Source organism: Epinephelus fuscoguttatus, linkage group LG23 (genome assembly GCF_011397635.1).
Source record: "Epinephelus fuscoguttatus linkage group LG23, E.fuscoguttatus.final_Chr_v1".
Classification (NCBI taxonomy): domain Eukaryota; kingdom Metazoa; phylum Chordata; class Actinopteri; order Perciformes; family Serranidae; genus Epinephelus; species Epinephelus fuscoguttatus.
This window is the reverse complement of record NC_064774.1, coordinates 21414468-21429285: the sequence shown is the minus strand read 5'-3', so window position 1 is coordinate 21429285 and position 14818 is coordinate 21414468. Positions and strand designations below refer to the sequence as shown.

General features: G+C 39.8%; 1 protein-coding gene across 4 annotated transcripts in view; it reads left to right on the top strand.

Annotated features, from left to right (window-relative positions):
• The window catches only part of LOC125883941 (phospholipid-transporting ATPase ABCA1-like), a 255956-nt gene that overhangs the window by 151760 nt on the left and 89378 nt on the right, over nucleotides 1–14818 (top strand). For all 4 annotated transcript variants that reach the window (XM_049568607.1, XM_049568608.1, XM_049568605.1 and 1 more), the window contains 2 exons: nucleotides 6560–6658; nucleotides 7422–7611. In XM_049568607.1, coding sequence (XP_049424564.1) covers nucleotides 6560–6658; nucleotides 7422–7611 — 289 coding nt within the window. The remainder of the gene's footprint in view (nucleotides 1–6559; nucleotides 6659–7421; nucleotides 7612–14818) is intronic.

Here is a 14818-nt window from a genome sequence, read left to right as displayed (position 1 = left end):
TGGTGGCAGCTTGCTATTCTGTCTTTGAGAATCACAGCCATACTTGGTGACAAGGGATGGCCCTGGTGGAGTTCAACACCCACTGAATACAAACTGGAGTTATCGCGGAGGGTGTGCACTGACATAAAAACAACACATAGATGTGCAACACTGTGAATTGCTTTTTAAAAAGAGCCTCACCTTATGAAGTACAGTGCTTAATGACTGAAGACAGAAACATACTCCCCCCTATGTGTTTATTTACTTTATACGGCTCAAAAAGGATTTTCGGTTGTCTTTTTGATTTTATTTTACTGGTAACATCTCTCCCTATTCACACAAATGAGCTCAGAATTGCTGCAACATGATTCATCCTTCATGATAACAACAAAAGGGCTGTAAGAATGCCAGATGAATTCTAATATGCATCACTCGTTACAGCATCTGCCCAAACCATCAAACTAATCTTGACACTGTATTCATACTCTGTTCTTTTGACATGAAGCTGTCGTTGCTTATCCACCCGGCAGGTGTTTCATTTCCCCTGGCAGCACTTTGTAGAAATTCACTTTGAAGATGTCAGGGCACAATTAACTGTAACCTGAAACTGGTTTATTTAAGATACTATCTCAGCACTTGGTCAGAGTGAGATTCTACTCTCTCTCTTTTTTGTACTTGTTGATGTATTAACTGTACACTTTGTTTGCCTTTATCATGGTGAATATTTTTAATGCTTTGCTTCATTTTGCAGTAGAATTGTGGAGTCATTTTTTTATTTATTTGGTTATATTCTGACCGTATCAGTCCACAACCGCTGATAACTGACTGTGCAATTGCTGAGCAACTCACACAGCTATTATCAGGCATATTTATTTTTATGCTCTGCATTAACTGGACCAGTCTCCTCACAGTTTTGGCATCATCTATACATACTAAAACATCTATTACACATGAACGTGCAGCTATATCCATTCACAAAAATTAAGGAAGCATTACTTTTTTAAAGAATAAGCTCGAATCTTAAAATAATTCACTAAACTTGGAACTTATTTGCATTGAAGAAACTCTTAAGCACTTTTAGCTCTTGAAAAAAGACAGTTTTTCAAGCTGTCTAAAAGCACAATGATTTGCTTTTCCTCCATACCTTTTTTTCTGTTCCTTGCCAAGAATGCAACTGAAACATTTAAATGTAAATCTTGTCTCTGTCCACAGTACTAAAACATTCAGTCTCTTTCCCTCTCCATGGTGCTGAAACAGTCAAACCCAGTCTGTTTGCTGTTACTACTTCTGCCACTATGACTCCCTCTGTGACCACTGCAGTGTTTGTGGGTTTGTCATTAACAGTAGGAGTATCATGAGAACCAGTACTTGGGTACCAAGTGGATCCCAAATTTTTGGAAACATGATAGTACTCATTTTTCTCTGGTATTGTAGGTGCTGTAGGTACCAGGGATGCAATTCTACTGGTCTGGATGGGGCAGCATTTACTCATGCTATCAAGAGATTAAAAAAATGGAGAGATCAGTTAATTATGATCTGTAATTAATTGATCGAATTAATCTCTTTTTTTAATCTCATCTCAAAATTGCAGAGAAAAGCCGTCAACTTGAGGTATTTTCATTTAAATTCATTACATTATTGTGGCAGATGATCAAAAGATTGATATATATTACAAAAAGTGGTTTTATAAAGTCATAATTATTGTTTTCAACAATAACACACTTGAACACAGATGCAGTACACCTAGCCATTACATTCTATTGTTTTTGAGATTAGTCCCAATAAAGAGTGCTGCAACCTTCAGTCTCGACCACCAAGGGGGTGCTTGACTGTCATGACATGTCAGCTTCATTAAAAGCATAGCTGCAGATTAACGCAACAATAGATGTAAAAAACACAGAAACAATACATCTGTGATCAGTTTCCTAATTTTATTTTAACAATTTTCTAAATTATTTTCCTCATTTCCAATTTCTCGTTTTATTTCATGGAAGTGATCAACGTTACAGCTGTAACAGTTTATAGAACAGTTTTAATCAGTTAGAACAAGAGGCTGGACTGCACTCCTTCTCGTGGCTGACTGCGCTTTCCCTGTCCTTGCGGCTGCAATTTGCGCTGTGTTCTCTTCTTCAAACTACAACACCCATAATTCATGTACAAACTGCTGCAGCCAATGTGCAGCCGGTGGGAGCTGCATGACAACTCAACCACCATGATCAGTTTTTAATGTTTTATCAAGCAAATGCTACTCCAGACTCTGCTCTAGTGTAATTTTTGTAACAATTAGGGCAGGATTCAGTATTCAGGACAACTGCTTGGATTTTGGCACAGTCCCCAAATCCAAGCAGTTGTCCTGAATCCTGAATCCTGCACTGATTGTCCCGAAAATTACACGGAGGTTGCCGGGGAGGTCAGATACTTGCGTGCTAGGGCAGACAGCTTTTCATAGGCTCCTGAGTGAGCAGACCACCACTGCAGGGGACAGTCATCAGTGCTGATGCTGGGCTCTACTCTGTAGCGTTGCAGCTCTCCCACAACTCAATCACAAAGAAGCCCAATGGTACGCCTACAGACGGATTTTATAAAAGGCAGCTCTGTGGCATACAGAAACAGTAAAGTTAGAGATTAAAAAGGAGATTAACGCGATCAAAAAACATAGCGCGTTAAATATGGCTGTAATTAATTATTAGCAATTAACGCGATAATTTGACACCCCAAGCATTTACACCTACAAGTGTTGTAGTCTGCCATTTAATGCCAAAGGAAGAAGAAGAACGCCTACTAGCATGTAAGAATAATATTTGGATGATGGCGGCAAGTGCAGCTGTATTGACAGCTCTGCTTCAACATGTCAAAAAGAAAAGTCTTTTTCCTGAGGCCAGCATATTTCTGAAATTCTTTGCATTGCGAGCGTGGCATATTTGCGCTCTGCTACACACTAGCTGCATGACGAGACGCAGAGCTTGTTTTATTTTAGTTTCTTACTGTGATATAGAATTGGGAATTGAAAATTGTGGAATTGACTGCTATTGGTATTGACGACTAAATTACTGGTGTAGTGATATGCCCTACGTAGCACTTAGCAACAACCATGTAGCAGTGCGACAGCCATGGACAACTGAAAACCCAGAAAACATCTGCTACTAACCAGCAACACCCAGAGCAGCCTGCTTAGTTACTAAGGTTTTTTTTTTAAAGCAACACCCTAAAGACCATAGCTATTCACAAAAGATAATTGTAGTGACACAGTGTTGCTGCATGTTTTCTCAAGACTGCAGAGACCCTTACATGATACCGTGATAATATATCTCAGTGTGCATTCTCTTCCTTATGTCAACACCATACAACATGCGACAAGTGGGAATACAACCCTGGCTCACAAGCAAGGGTTCATGATTCAGTCATGGGATTTCAGAGCCTGCGTCGCCTACTTTTTCACATCATCTCTTGTCACAAAACTTGAACCACATGTTCAGTTTTCTTGGGAATTCCTGGGAACCGTTCTCATATGATACATTATGAAAGTGGAGTGTTCTTAATTTCTCTGACATTCCCTCTGGCCAGTTGCTAAATATTGTTTTTCTCTTGAGTGACTTTAAAACATCCTGCCTGGTGATGACAGTGTGATTAAAAGTAGTGTGCCTTTTCATCTCAGCAGTTCATTCAGAGGAGCATTGCAGCAGTATATACATTGTGAATGCCAATGATCCATTTTAGCAGAGAGTGATTGAAGATAATGATTGATCTTAAGTTAGCAGTTGAGGGGGCTTTGAACCCTGCTCTCTGGTGTATAATGTATGACTGTGGCAATAATGTGAATAAGTTACTTTCAGTTAGTTTGATTTTTGTGTTAGAAATTGAAGTGAGATATCAGAATATGGGAGGTAATTTTTAAACCAAAGAACATTCTATGGTCAGTTTTCTAAATGGGTTATTTTCCCGTAATATAGCATAGCCTTGATTTGACTTTCTTCTATTGTCTAAGTCCTTCCTTCTGTGATGTTTGACGAGATGAACTATTCATTAGTTCCACTCTTTCCGTGTATATGCACAAGTCTTCATTTTGGAACTGTCCAACAGTTTTTATTATCTCAAATAACGTGGTAACCCAGCCATTGTTAATTGCAAAACAGATGGCTGCACATAATCCATTTTTACAATCGGACCACTTCAATTGCGCTCGCTGGTGGCCAAGGAAATGACCGTATGACCTTCATGGAGACGCCTCTAAATGAGACAATGAACACTGTATTAATCCAAATGGTTGGCCGGGCTGTGGCCACCGCTGGCAGAAAGCCATCACCATGGTCTTTATGAAACGCTGTGTTTTAACTCCCACGGTACCCTTAAGATAAAGGGCAGAGTGTGTGTGGTTAGTAATGAGAATGAAATTGGAATGGGAAGATTGTTTAACTGAGACACAGGGCGTAGATATGCACAGGACACTCAGATAATAATGAAAGGCTATGAAAAGCCTTTACTGTACACAGAATCCTGAACAGGCTCATACTGGTTCTTGCGTTCTGGATTCAAACTATTGAGGAAAGGTGCTCCACACTTTTAGAATGTGTGTTTTGACTCTTGGCCTGAACAAATCAGTTGGTACACTCAATGATTTCTCTCTCAGTCTTGATTAAGCTAGCTCAAGTTGTATGCAGCATTGCTATTGAGTATTTACTTGAAAGGAACCGCATTGGATCCCCCTGGTGTTTCATTTCCTTTCAGGCCTTCTCCTATGTCAAGATAGATTCAAGTTTAATGACCATCTAAACTCCTGTGCTTTGTGAATGTGGAAGACAAATTAGAGGACTTGTAAAATCTTAATTAAGTGTGACAGAGACAGATTTTAAAACATGTAACATGTAAATCAATTGTGACGGACGAGAAAATAAGAAAACTTAGAAAACCCGAACAAATGGTGACAATGCGTTTTGATCCCACACACAATGACCGATTACTAATATCTAATTTCACTTACCACACACTGAAATTATTCCATCAGCTTGATACTTCAGGGCCTGTAATCCTTTCTGTCCGATGTGACAAAAGTCAGACCCACAATAGAGTTGCAGAGTCAGACTCAGCTTACCCCGCTTCACCTTTCTGTAAACTCAGCTCTTATTGACTGTTGGCACACTCCTCTTTTTGAGGTGAATCTGTGATTTCAGTGCAGCACAGAACCTTAAAGATGTCTGGTTGCACATAACAAGCATTTTGAATTTATCAAGGCTGCACAGGTCATTCTGTAAATCGATTCAGCTGTTAAAGATAGACTCCATAAAGATAGCCTATCATCCAGTGGATGATAGATCCTAGGTGATCACTGGTCACGACCACCAAGACCATGATTAGTATTTCAATTTTGAAAGTCTAGAAGGGTAATTTTCAGTTTAAATCAGGCGAGAGGTCGTCCTCCTTAAACTGTCCTTGAACCAATCAATGCTACAGCAATTCTGAAAAGCCACAGCTTGTGTTATTTCACATTTTAGCCTATAAATTCACTTTTTTCTAATTCCAGGTTCTAGTTTGGACAGTTATACCTTGGCTCTACCAAAAGGGGCTTTTTCTTTTGGTTTTACTTCTGTGCTTGTGCCAAATAAGGACTCTTGTCATACTTTTCTGTGTGTTTTTGTTAACATTGTGAAAGATTGGCCAAAGCTCATGGATGGATTTAAGTAGAGCTGTACCGGATGGTTCAAAGCTTTAAGTCTTTATTCTTAACATTGACATTGGAATTCTAAATCAACATGTGAATGCTGCACAGTGTTTTTGTTTTTTATTCATTCATTCATTTTCCTTAACAACTTAAGGGCTGCGGGGGGCCTGGAGCCTATCCCAGCTGACATTGGGCGAGAGGCAGGGTACACCCTGGACAGGTCGCCAGACTATCACAGGGCTGACACATAGAGACAGACAACCATTCACACTCACATTCACACCTATGGGCAATTTAGAGTCATCAATTAACCTGCATGTCTTTGGACTGTGGGAGGAAGCCGGAGTACCCAGAGAAAACCCACGCTGACACGGGGAGAACATGCAAACTCCACATAGAGGGGCTCCCCCACCTCTAGGTTAGAAACTCCTGACCCCATGTTTGAACCAGGCACCCTCTATGAGGCAACAGTGCAAACCACTGCTCCAACATGCCACTTTTTTTTTTGGTTTTGTTTGATGTCTATACATTCTGTTTTGACCTATTATTTCTGCCCAGGTGCAGATAAAGATAGGCTACCTTAATATTACTAGTATTATACTATTTGTAGAATTAGATTCCCGTAGTGGCTATGTAGGTTTGTTTTCAAATGGTGTGATCCAAACATTTCCAATACTGTAAGTCCAGAAAGTTGGTATTAAAGAAGGATAGATGTATTATTTCCAAAGCTCACAACATGTTCCTAACACAATATTCTGCTTCTATCCGTGTTTGTTGGTGTTTAGCCTTTGACTGCAGTCAAAAACGTGTTTGCTGCACACAAAGAGAGGCCCACACCTGTGTTAGAGGGATGAGCTAGCAGCAATCTAACTGACTGAATGTTTGAATGCGTATTTGTATTGATTTTATTCTCAATATTTCTAGCAATGATGGGCCAGATAATGCGGAGGTATCCAAGGTGGTGGAAACGTTGGTGAACAAGCCAGGCTTTGGGACTCGCTGCATGATTGGAGACCCAATACCGTAAGTGTTTATACACAAGGAGCCAAAAGAAAAGCCTTAGTGTGTGCACATGCATTCATGCCACATGGTGCTTATAAAGTGTTAGCTTTGCAAGCTGTCTGTGTGTGGCCAGTGGTCACACAAGTGCACAAGTCATGCATGTCTGAGCATGTGTCTCTGCCTCCTTCAAGAACTCGCACTGCAGAAATAGAAGAAGCTGTAAAAACCCAGAGCATTGGAAAAAAGAGTGCTCTGCATGATTTTTGAAAAGCAATTTCTAAGAACAAATTTGATCAATAAATAATTGGCTTTTCACACGCTCCCCAGATTATACTGATCAGAATAAGTTGAATAATACATACCTTTTTTTTCCCCAAAAAATTCAAAAATGAAATGGAATTACTACTGAGCTGGGAGCCCACATAGATCACAAGTGCCTGTGCATCACGAATGCTGCGAGAGGCTTATGGTGCTAAAGTTTGTAAAACACAAACCAAACATCTTTTAATTCAGAGGTATTAGCCAGCAGTTATAGAAGTTGTAGTACTTGTGACTCATGCAACAGGAATACCACCGCTCTAATGCCATACTTTTTAATAACTGAGTTCATTCTCCATATTCTGATTCTCCCTTTCTTCTCATTGTCTCGTTTTATTGCCCTTTTTTTAAAAAAATATTTTCATGCAACATACAGTTGTAAGCTAGAGAGGATAATGTATGTAGATTTGCAGGAGTCAATTATCACCAGTTAAATACTCGAATATCCTCCTTTGTTTTCTCTTAGGAACTTACCATGTTCTTCTAGCGGCTCTGATTGGTTCACTCCATCAGTGGATCAGTCCGTCGCTGACATCTTCCTCAATGGGAACTGGAGCATGTCCAACCCCTCCCCCTCCTGTCAGTGCAGCACGCCTAAACGAACAATCATGTTGCCTGACTGTCCGCCTGGTGCAGGAGGGCTCCCTCCACCTCAGGTTAGTCCCTTACACTGGAGCGGTGGGGTGGAGGGTGGTGTGGTCGTGACTTAAAGGTCATGGATTTGATCCCCTGTAACAGCCAGTGTGTCAGTCTCTGTCTGAGGTCCCATGAGCAAGATAAGTAAACCAGAGCTTCTAGCTCCCTGTGCACCCTGGACTCTGCGTGTGTGTCACAGAGGGATATACTGCAGCGAGAGAGTGGAATGGTCTAACTGTAAAAAAAATAAAATAAAATAAAATAAATCAATGACACAACAGTACAATAAAAAATGCTTATCATGGAAGCTTTTGGCTCGCAGTCAGAAATTCCCAGTCAGCATCATTTTGATTTGAAAATGTAAAGGTACTTACTAACAAGGAATTTGCATTGCATTGCAAAATGTAAATCAGCCTTTTGTGCTGCCTCCCTTTTGTGAGCCTGCGTGCATGCATGAAAGTAGGGCCAAAATTGATTCCACTGAAAACACACTGAATTGGCCATTGCTGGTGATTCAGCTCGTTCCCCATACCTGCTAAAAATCCAGTTTAAATATATCCATCGTGTCCTTTTACTCTTTCAGGTATATGCCAACCTTTCACCCTGTAGCGTCTTTAGAACTTTGTATTTTAGGCACCAGTATAGACTCTGCAAAGGGCCTCACCTTTTCTCCACACATCACAAGTCCTGGGAGGTTTGCGTGTCTCATCCTCCAGCAGTCAATACCAATCCTTTATAGGCCATTACTTTGACAATATATACATGGCCAAATGCAGCAAGGGCGAATGTTGCACAGTCTGACCCAAAGAGACTTGATCCAGGCCGGGATCGATGGGCAAGTTAGAGACCCCGCATCTCTGCCTACCAGCCACCACCTGCTGACTGAACCAATCACAATACAGAGAGAAAGAAGAAGAGAAAGAAGCTCATTTGGAGCTAAATGGTCTGCGCTGCTGTCTCCCAATGATAATGAGAAATCTAAGCTTGAGAGAGAATAGAAGGCGAAGCTGCCACCTCCACTCCAATGTCATTTTATTAGAGATGGCTTTGTCTGTTTACTCAGGCTTTGTGGCATGTGGCTGCATTTTAAGGGATTTGAATTTGAATGTCTCATTCCTAACCCCACCTAAATCTGCCAATATTTTCCTCCTCTCGGAGTCTCATGATGGTTGAGAATTTGTTTGTGGTAGTTTACCCCAGATGGAGGGAGGAGAGGAGCAGAGAAGTTCTGGTGTCTGATACCTGAAATTTGGCTGCAAAACAGCATTGCATTTCCAAGATAGTTAATTCACAATTTTGAACTTTCAGATTAATTTTCACACAGACTAATGTCTCTGTTGATTGGTCCTGCAAGACCTGCAGCTGATGTCGGTGGCATGCATGAGCATAGGTTGTCTTGTGATAATGCACTGCCATGGTACAGGTTGGGTAGCTTTCTGTCTGAAAGTAGCTTCTCTGCAAATTTAAAGAACTTTACTTTCAAGACTTTGGGGACATGAGGCGGTAACTCACAGATTAGATTGGACTGCTTCACTGTATTTGTTGTGCATATGACAATAAAGAACTTGAAAGTTGTGCGTTGGTGGACAGCCTCGGTGCAGTATAATCGGATTGCAGGAGTGGGAGGGTGTGGCAGCAAATCCTGTGTGTGCGGGTAGGTGTTCCAACAAAAACAAAATATGAGAAGCAGTGTTTGATGGCATAGACATTTGGGAAGTGTTTTATAACATGGATGGACCTAACTTTTCAAATCTTTTTAATGTTTTTTTTTTTTTTTTGCCACATAGCAAGTATATGTGTTACCCACCGCCTTGTACCCCAAACATGTATACATACATACACATAAGGCACAGTGAGTGCACACTGACTCCATAGCACGGTTTTATTTAGATGTTTCCAGTTTGATCTTCATTAGGTCAAACTCTTTTCTGCAGGGCTGATTTTCACGAGTGTTTCCACCTTCTCAGAAACCATAGTCTGACAACAGCAAGCCTCTGGGGGCAGCTGCCAATATTTCAGGAAGTCCAGCGCAGCAAGCAGATATCTGGGCCAAAACTTCCTCTCCTGGCTAATCTCTATAATCAGATATCTGCATATGAATTTGAATACAGTTTTCAAAAGGCTAATATAAAGCTAAAACATCATCAGACGATAGTAGGGTTGGGTACCGTTCATAATTGAACCGATACAGTACTGGTACCAGTATCTGGAATTCGGTGCCGGTACCAAACAGTACCTTATTTCGGTACTTTTTAACCCTATGGGCCCTAGGCCTTTTTGGGGTATTTTTACTGCCTTTACTTTTAAGCTCATATCACAGTCACTATAAAGGCTACATGAACATGCTATATCTTGTTTTTTTCAGGACAATCTGGGCTAACCAGATTTGCCATCATTCCATGTCCTTCTATGTGCCGGTATTTTATATTAATTTTTACATCAATGAAAAAAACAAATCTGTGTGTCTAAATTCTTACATTTTTACATGTATCTCACCATAGCAAGTTGGAAATTGACATATTCTGCCATATGTGAAGAGGAGAGACTCTCTGGAATAAGAACCATGATGGTGGGACATTCTGTCACTTCACAGCTGTCCAAAACATGTGGTTTGTGCCAGGCGGACATGATTGCCAGTATTTTTTCATTATTGCAAGAAATTCCATTGACTCATTCACAAGTCAAAAATGTGTTTTATCTGAAAGAAACATGCAATATACACATCTAAGATCATAGAAAATATTCAACCAAGTGCAGTAATGTCCTCCAAGATAATAGTTGTTTTTCAGTTTCAATTATATACTGGGGGGACATTTTGGGCATTGGTGGGGGTGCACGTGTCCCCCTCAATGTATATGGTGACTACGGCCCTATCATGCATGCATAATTAGGCTACAGTTGTCTGGGTGCGCAAAGGTGAAGTGCGCTTGTCTTGTCCTACAAAGTTTGATGGAGTGTCAGCTGGACAATATGGAGATATTTGCATCTTGAAAGCCAGACTACAAATGTGGATAGACAGGGAGAAACACACGCAAGCCTAAGACGTGGTAAGATACGATATTCCTCACTATATGAAGTAACTGACAACAAGATCTGTATAATGGATTGTAAAGAAATTCGTCAGGTTTTCATTTTGTAGACAGTTGATCTGGATTTATAGCATGATGGGTGACAGCACAATGATGTGTGCAGTATCACAGTTCTAGTCCTGCGCTTTCATGTGATATGCGTGGCTTTTCTGTGCGAGCCTGCGTTCGCGAGTAATCCATCCAAGAGTAATGTGTGTGCAAAGCTGTATGAAAGCTCTGTTATACATAATTTTAGTGTAATTTTATCAGGTTTTTTTGCTGTGAAAACATTGGATTACCGGCAAGTGCTTGGCCTTGTCGGAAAGCTACAGTTCTGCCGTTTAACGTGATATGTGTGGCTTCTTGCTATGATGCACGGTTGCGGAGAAAATCCACAGAGAAGAACGGGTGTGAATTTGGACGCACTTTGTGTCGTTTGGGCCCATAGTCTAAACTTCTCAGTTTCAACATTTTATTGAGAACATTTAGGAACAGTGCTGCACGTTAACTTTTGTCTGCACTTTTTTATTTATTTATTTATTTTTTTTGTCGCTATTGTTGCTGAGACTGAGGTGCGAGTCATGTTCTCTCGCTCCGCCTCCACCTCAGGTACCGAAATTTGGCACCGATTCATTTTAAGTGAATCGGCACTCGGTAGTACCGATGTGAATCAGTACCAAGTGCAAAAAGTACTGAGTTTCGGTACCCAACCCTAGACGATAGCCAGTGTCTTCCAACAACAGAACACTTCTGATACCAGAATCTCATCCCATTACCTAAAGATTCCGCATTCATATACAGAAATATGTAGAAAGATTAGCATTGCCCCTACATGTTATGTGCATCATAGCTACACTCGATATCTTACAACATACCCACTTACAGCAATGCTTGACATGTTCCTCAACTCTTGAATGGCTTGTATTTACCTTTTTATAGTTCCATCCTCCACTCCAAATACAGCAATCACAGTATTGACCCTTCTTCTGAGAAAAATATAAATTCCTGCTAGCTGATGGTGGGTTTGTTGTACAGCTTGCAGTTGTCATCCTTAGAACTCAGTATATTCATACAGTTGACCATTTATCTCTCAATTGCACATTAAAAGCTGAGAGCCTTATCAACACTTCTTAATCACACTTAACCTACACATAATTCTACAGCTTAATACATCCACTTCATATCTAATGTTATGACCAAACACAATTTACAGCCTTTATTGCACACCTGCATCTCCAACATACTGTAGTCGCTATAGTGCAGATGGCAACCTGTCCTTCTTGTCACTGTGTTAGGTCTTCACTTGCATGGGCCACTGTAGAAACTAAATTATACAGTAAAACCAGTAAAAGACACTTAACCTTATGGGAAAACTGTGTTAAGTTAGTAGATAAAGTTTTACATTTTCCAGCGAGACTAAGAAAAGTGTATTATAGTAATACGGATGTATATTTAACACATGATCCAGTAAATGAAATGTATTGGCTTTATAGTGACACTATATAAGAAAACTGAATATTTTTATTACTTTAATTGAATATAATAATTTAAATACGTTTAAAATACATCAGTGTGGCCTAAAAAAGCCCTTTGAGTGAATCTAGTTTTATTTATAGTCTTAAAATACCATTATATCAAATGAATGTGCCACTTGGTGAAAAAGGAAATGCTGTGAGGGGAATCTAATGACACAATAGATGGTTATAAAGTTATGCTTTACCGTGGTTGAAAATACCTTACAAGTTTTTAAAAGTGTCAGCTCTTTTATGTCTATGATATAAGTTTCAACAGTCATTGTAAGTTCAATTTGCGAAGCAGTTATGAAGTGGCAAAGCATCTTTCAGCCTCAGTTCTTAAGGGAAGTGAGGGAGCGTTGGAAAGAGATATTCTGGCCCAGTTAAGAAAACACTCAGTCACATACAAATATATCTAAAAATGATTTTGTCTCATAATTGCCCTGGCATCTTCCCCCCTCAATATTTGATGTACTCAGGAGATGTCATCTCGGAAGGACAAATGAGACTTCCAACAAGCAGGACATGAGATGACACAGTTTGAATCTGCTGTGCTCATTCCTCCCAGCCCCCTATACCTCCCTTATACACTATCACATGCTATGTAATGTGCCATTTCGCACACTCCACAGATCTGTAATGCCTCGTTGAACTCGTGCGAGTCTCGCTGTGTGCTCCTTCCTGTGACAAGGCCATCCAGGGCCACTTTAAAGGAGCAACTGTCCAGGTATCATGTTATAGGATGATTGTTGAGACAGTCAAACAAGAGAGGTGCCCTTTGTGTAACCTTTTCTATCCCCTGACGTTCGGTCCTAGCTTATGACAGCACTGTCAAGGAGTCCCCCATTTGTTGAGGTGCTGCTTGTATTTTTGTATCTTTCCACCTCTCTGCTAGGCCATCAAGGTCTTTCTCTCTAACCCTCTTTTTTTATTTTGCCTCTCCACCTGCTTCTTCCATTTATAAACAGCCTCAATCATTTTTTCATTTATCTCAGACTCAATCCAGTTTTGTTATTTTATGAATTGCTACTACTTTGCTACTTTACTGGATTTCTGCTTTATTGTGTCATTTTGTATGTAGCTACTACTTTAGTACACTTAGCCTCAATAAAAAGACCATTTACAAAGGCCAATTCTTGCCTACGTCTTATTGCATTTACTTGCATCATTTCTCCTTTATTTACAACATCTTATTTTGTTCCAATCCAGATCCTGTAGAAGGATATTAAATTGACTCTCCTTTTTGCATGGAAACAACCTTGAGGACATTGAATTATTGTCATGCAACAAGATTATTGCCAGTCATCTCCCGCTGTGTGCTAACAGAACTTTAAATTTAGGATAAAATGCTGCTCTGAGTGGAGAATATAGCAGAGGAGAGCATTACACATGCTGTCAGCAGTCACATTTTACTGTTCATCACCCGATTTTTGCATAATGGAACACTTAATTTATCTGGCACAGGTCAGTCTTTGTGACGCAGTAAGCCAACAAGCTTTACTGTCTTTTATTTCAGCATGTGAAATCTTGAAAGATTTATACCACAGGACTGGTGTGTCAGTTTATATGGTGGAAAGATACAGCAGTTCAGTATGATTATGAAGTGAAATGGATGCTTCCAATCCTTTTTTTATTTAGTATTACTTTCTGTGACACCAATATCTATAATGCATGATGAACATATCCATAATGCTTTATACCAAAAATCACAACATATAAAGCATTTTATAATGACCCATTGGACAAATACAGTAATTTTACATTTTGCTTTTCTTGCATAGCTTTAAAGATGTTTTCTTTTCACATTACTTGAAGCAAAAAACTACCACTTTTAGTGACTTCCAACCAACTTGTATTAAATTTGCAATTATCTCAGGAATTTCACTACTTCACTGAAAGCACTCACTGATCACTTAACTTTTAATCACATTATAATGCAGTACAATACATTATACAGTGATTATAATGTATTAAAACTGTGTCTTATAACACACTATGATCATTGCAAAGACAATGTCAAATGAGGGACGAGCAGTTACGGAGTATTATAATACCTGACAATCTTGTCACATTCCCAACACCGCTTGGGTAGTGGCCATCAGTGTCAGATACCTACACTCTGAAGTAACCCTTAGTGTTGATCTGCACAGGGTGACGAAATATTTTGATGCTTCAAGCAGTGGCGGTAGTATAAAGCGGCAGAAAGTCCACATAGGGTGGGCGGAAGGGGTGATCAATGGGTCCAACAAACTCAGGACTTTCACCCAGGAGATCGCTGATCATGTTTTCTGTGAAACCAAGAGTCAGCAGTTATTTTGATAACAACCTAGCGTAGTATGCTAGTATTTGTAGCATACTACCCCAGTGACATACGTAGCATAACTTAGGTAAGGTATATCATGTGACATCATGTTAGTAACACACATAGTTATTAGTGACCATGATGGGTTTGTTTTGTTTTTTCTAAACCTAACCACATGCTTTTGTTGCTCAAACCCAAGGAAGTAAGCCTAAAAATTAAGTAAACCTACACTGGAAGTTTATGGTGAAACAAGATTGTATTCCTTTAATAAGTGAAGACTGTAAAAATGTGTGAAAACGGAAGTTTACTTTGAAAAGACAAAATGCATCTAATGAGCAGACAT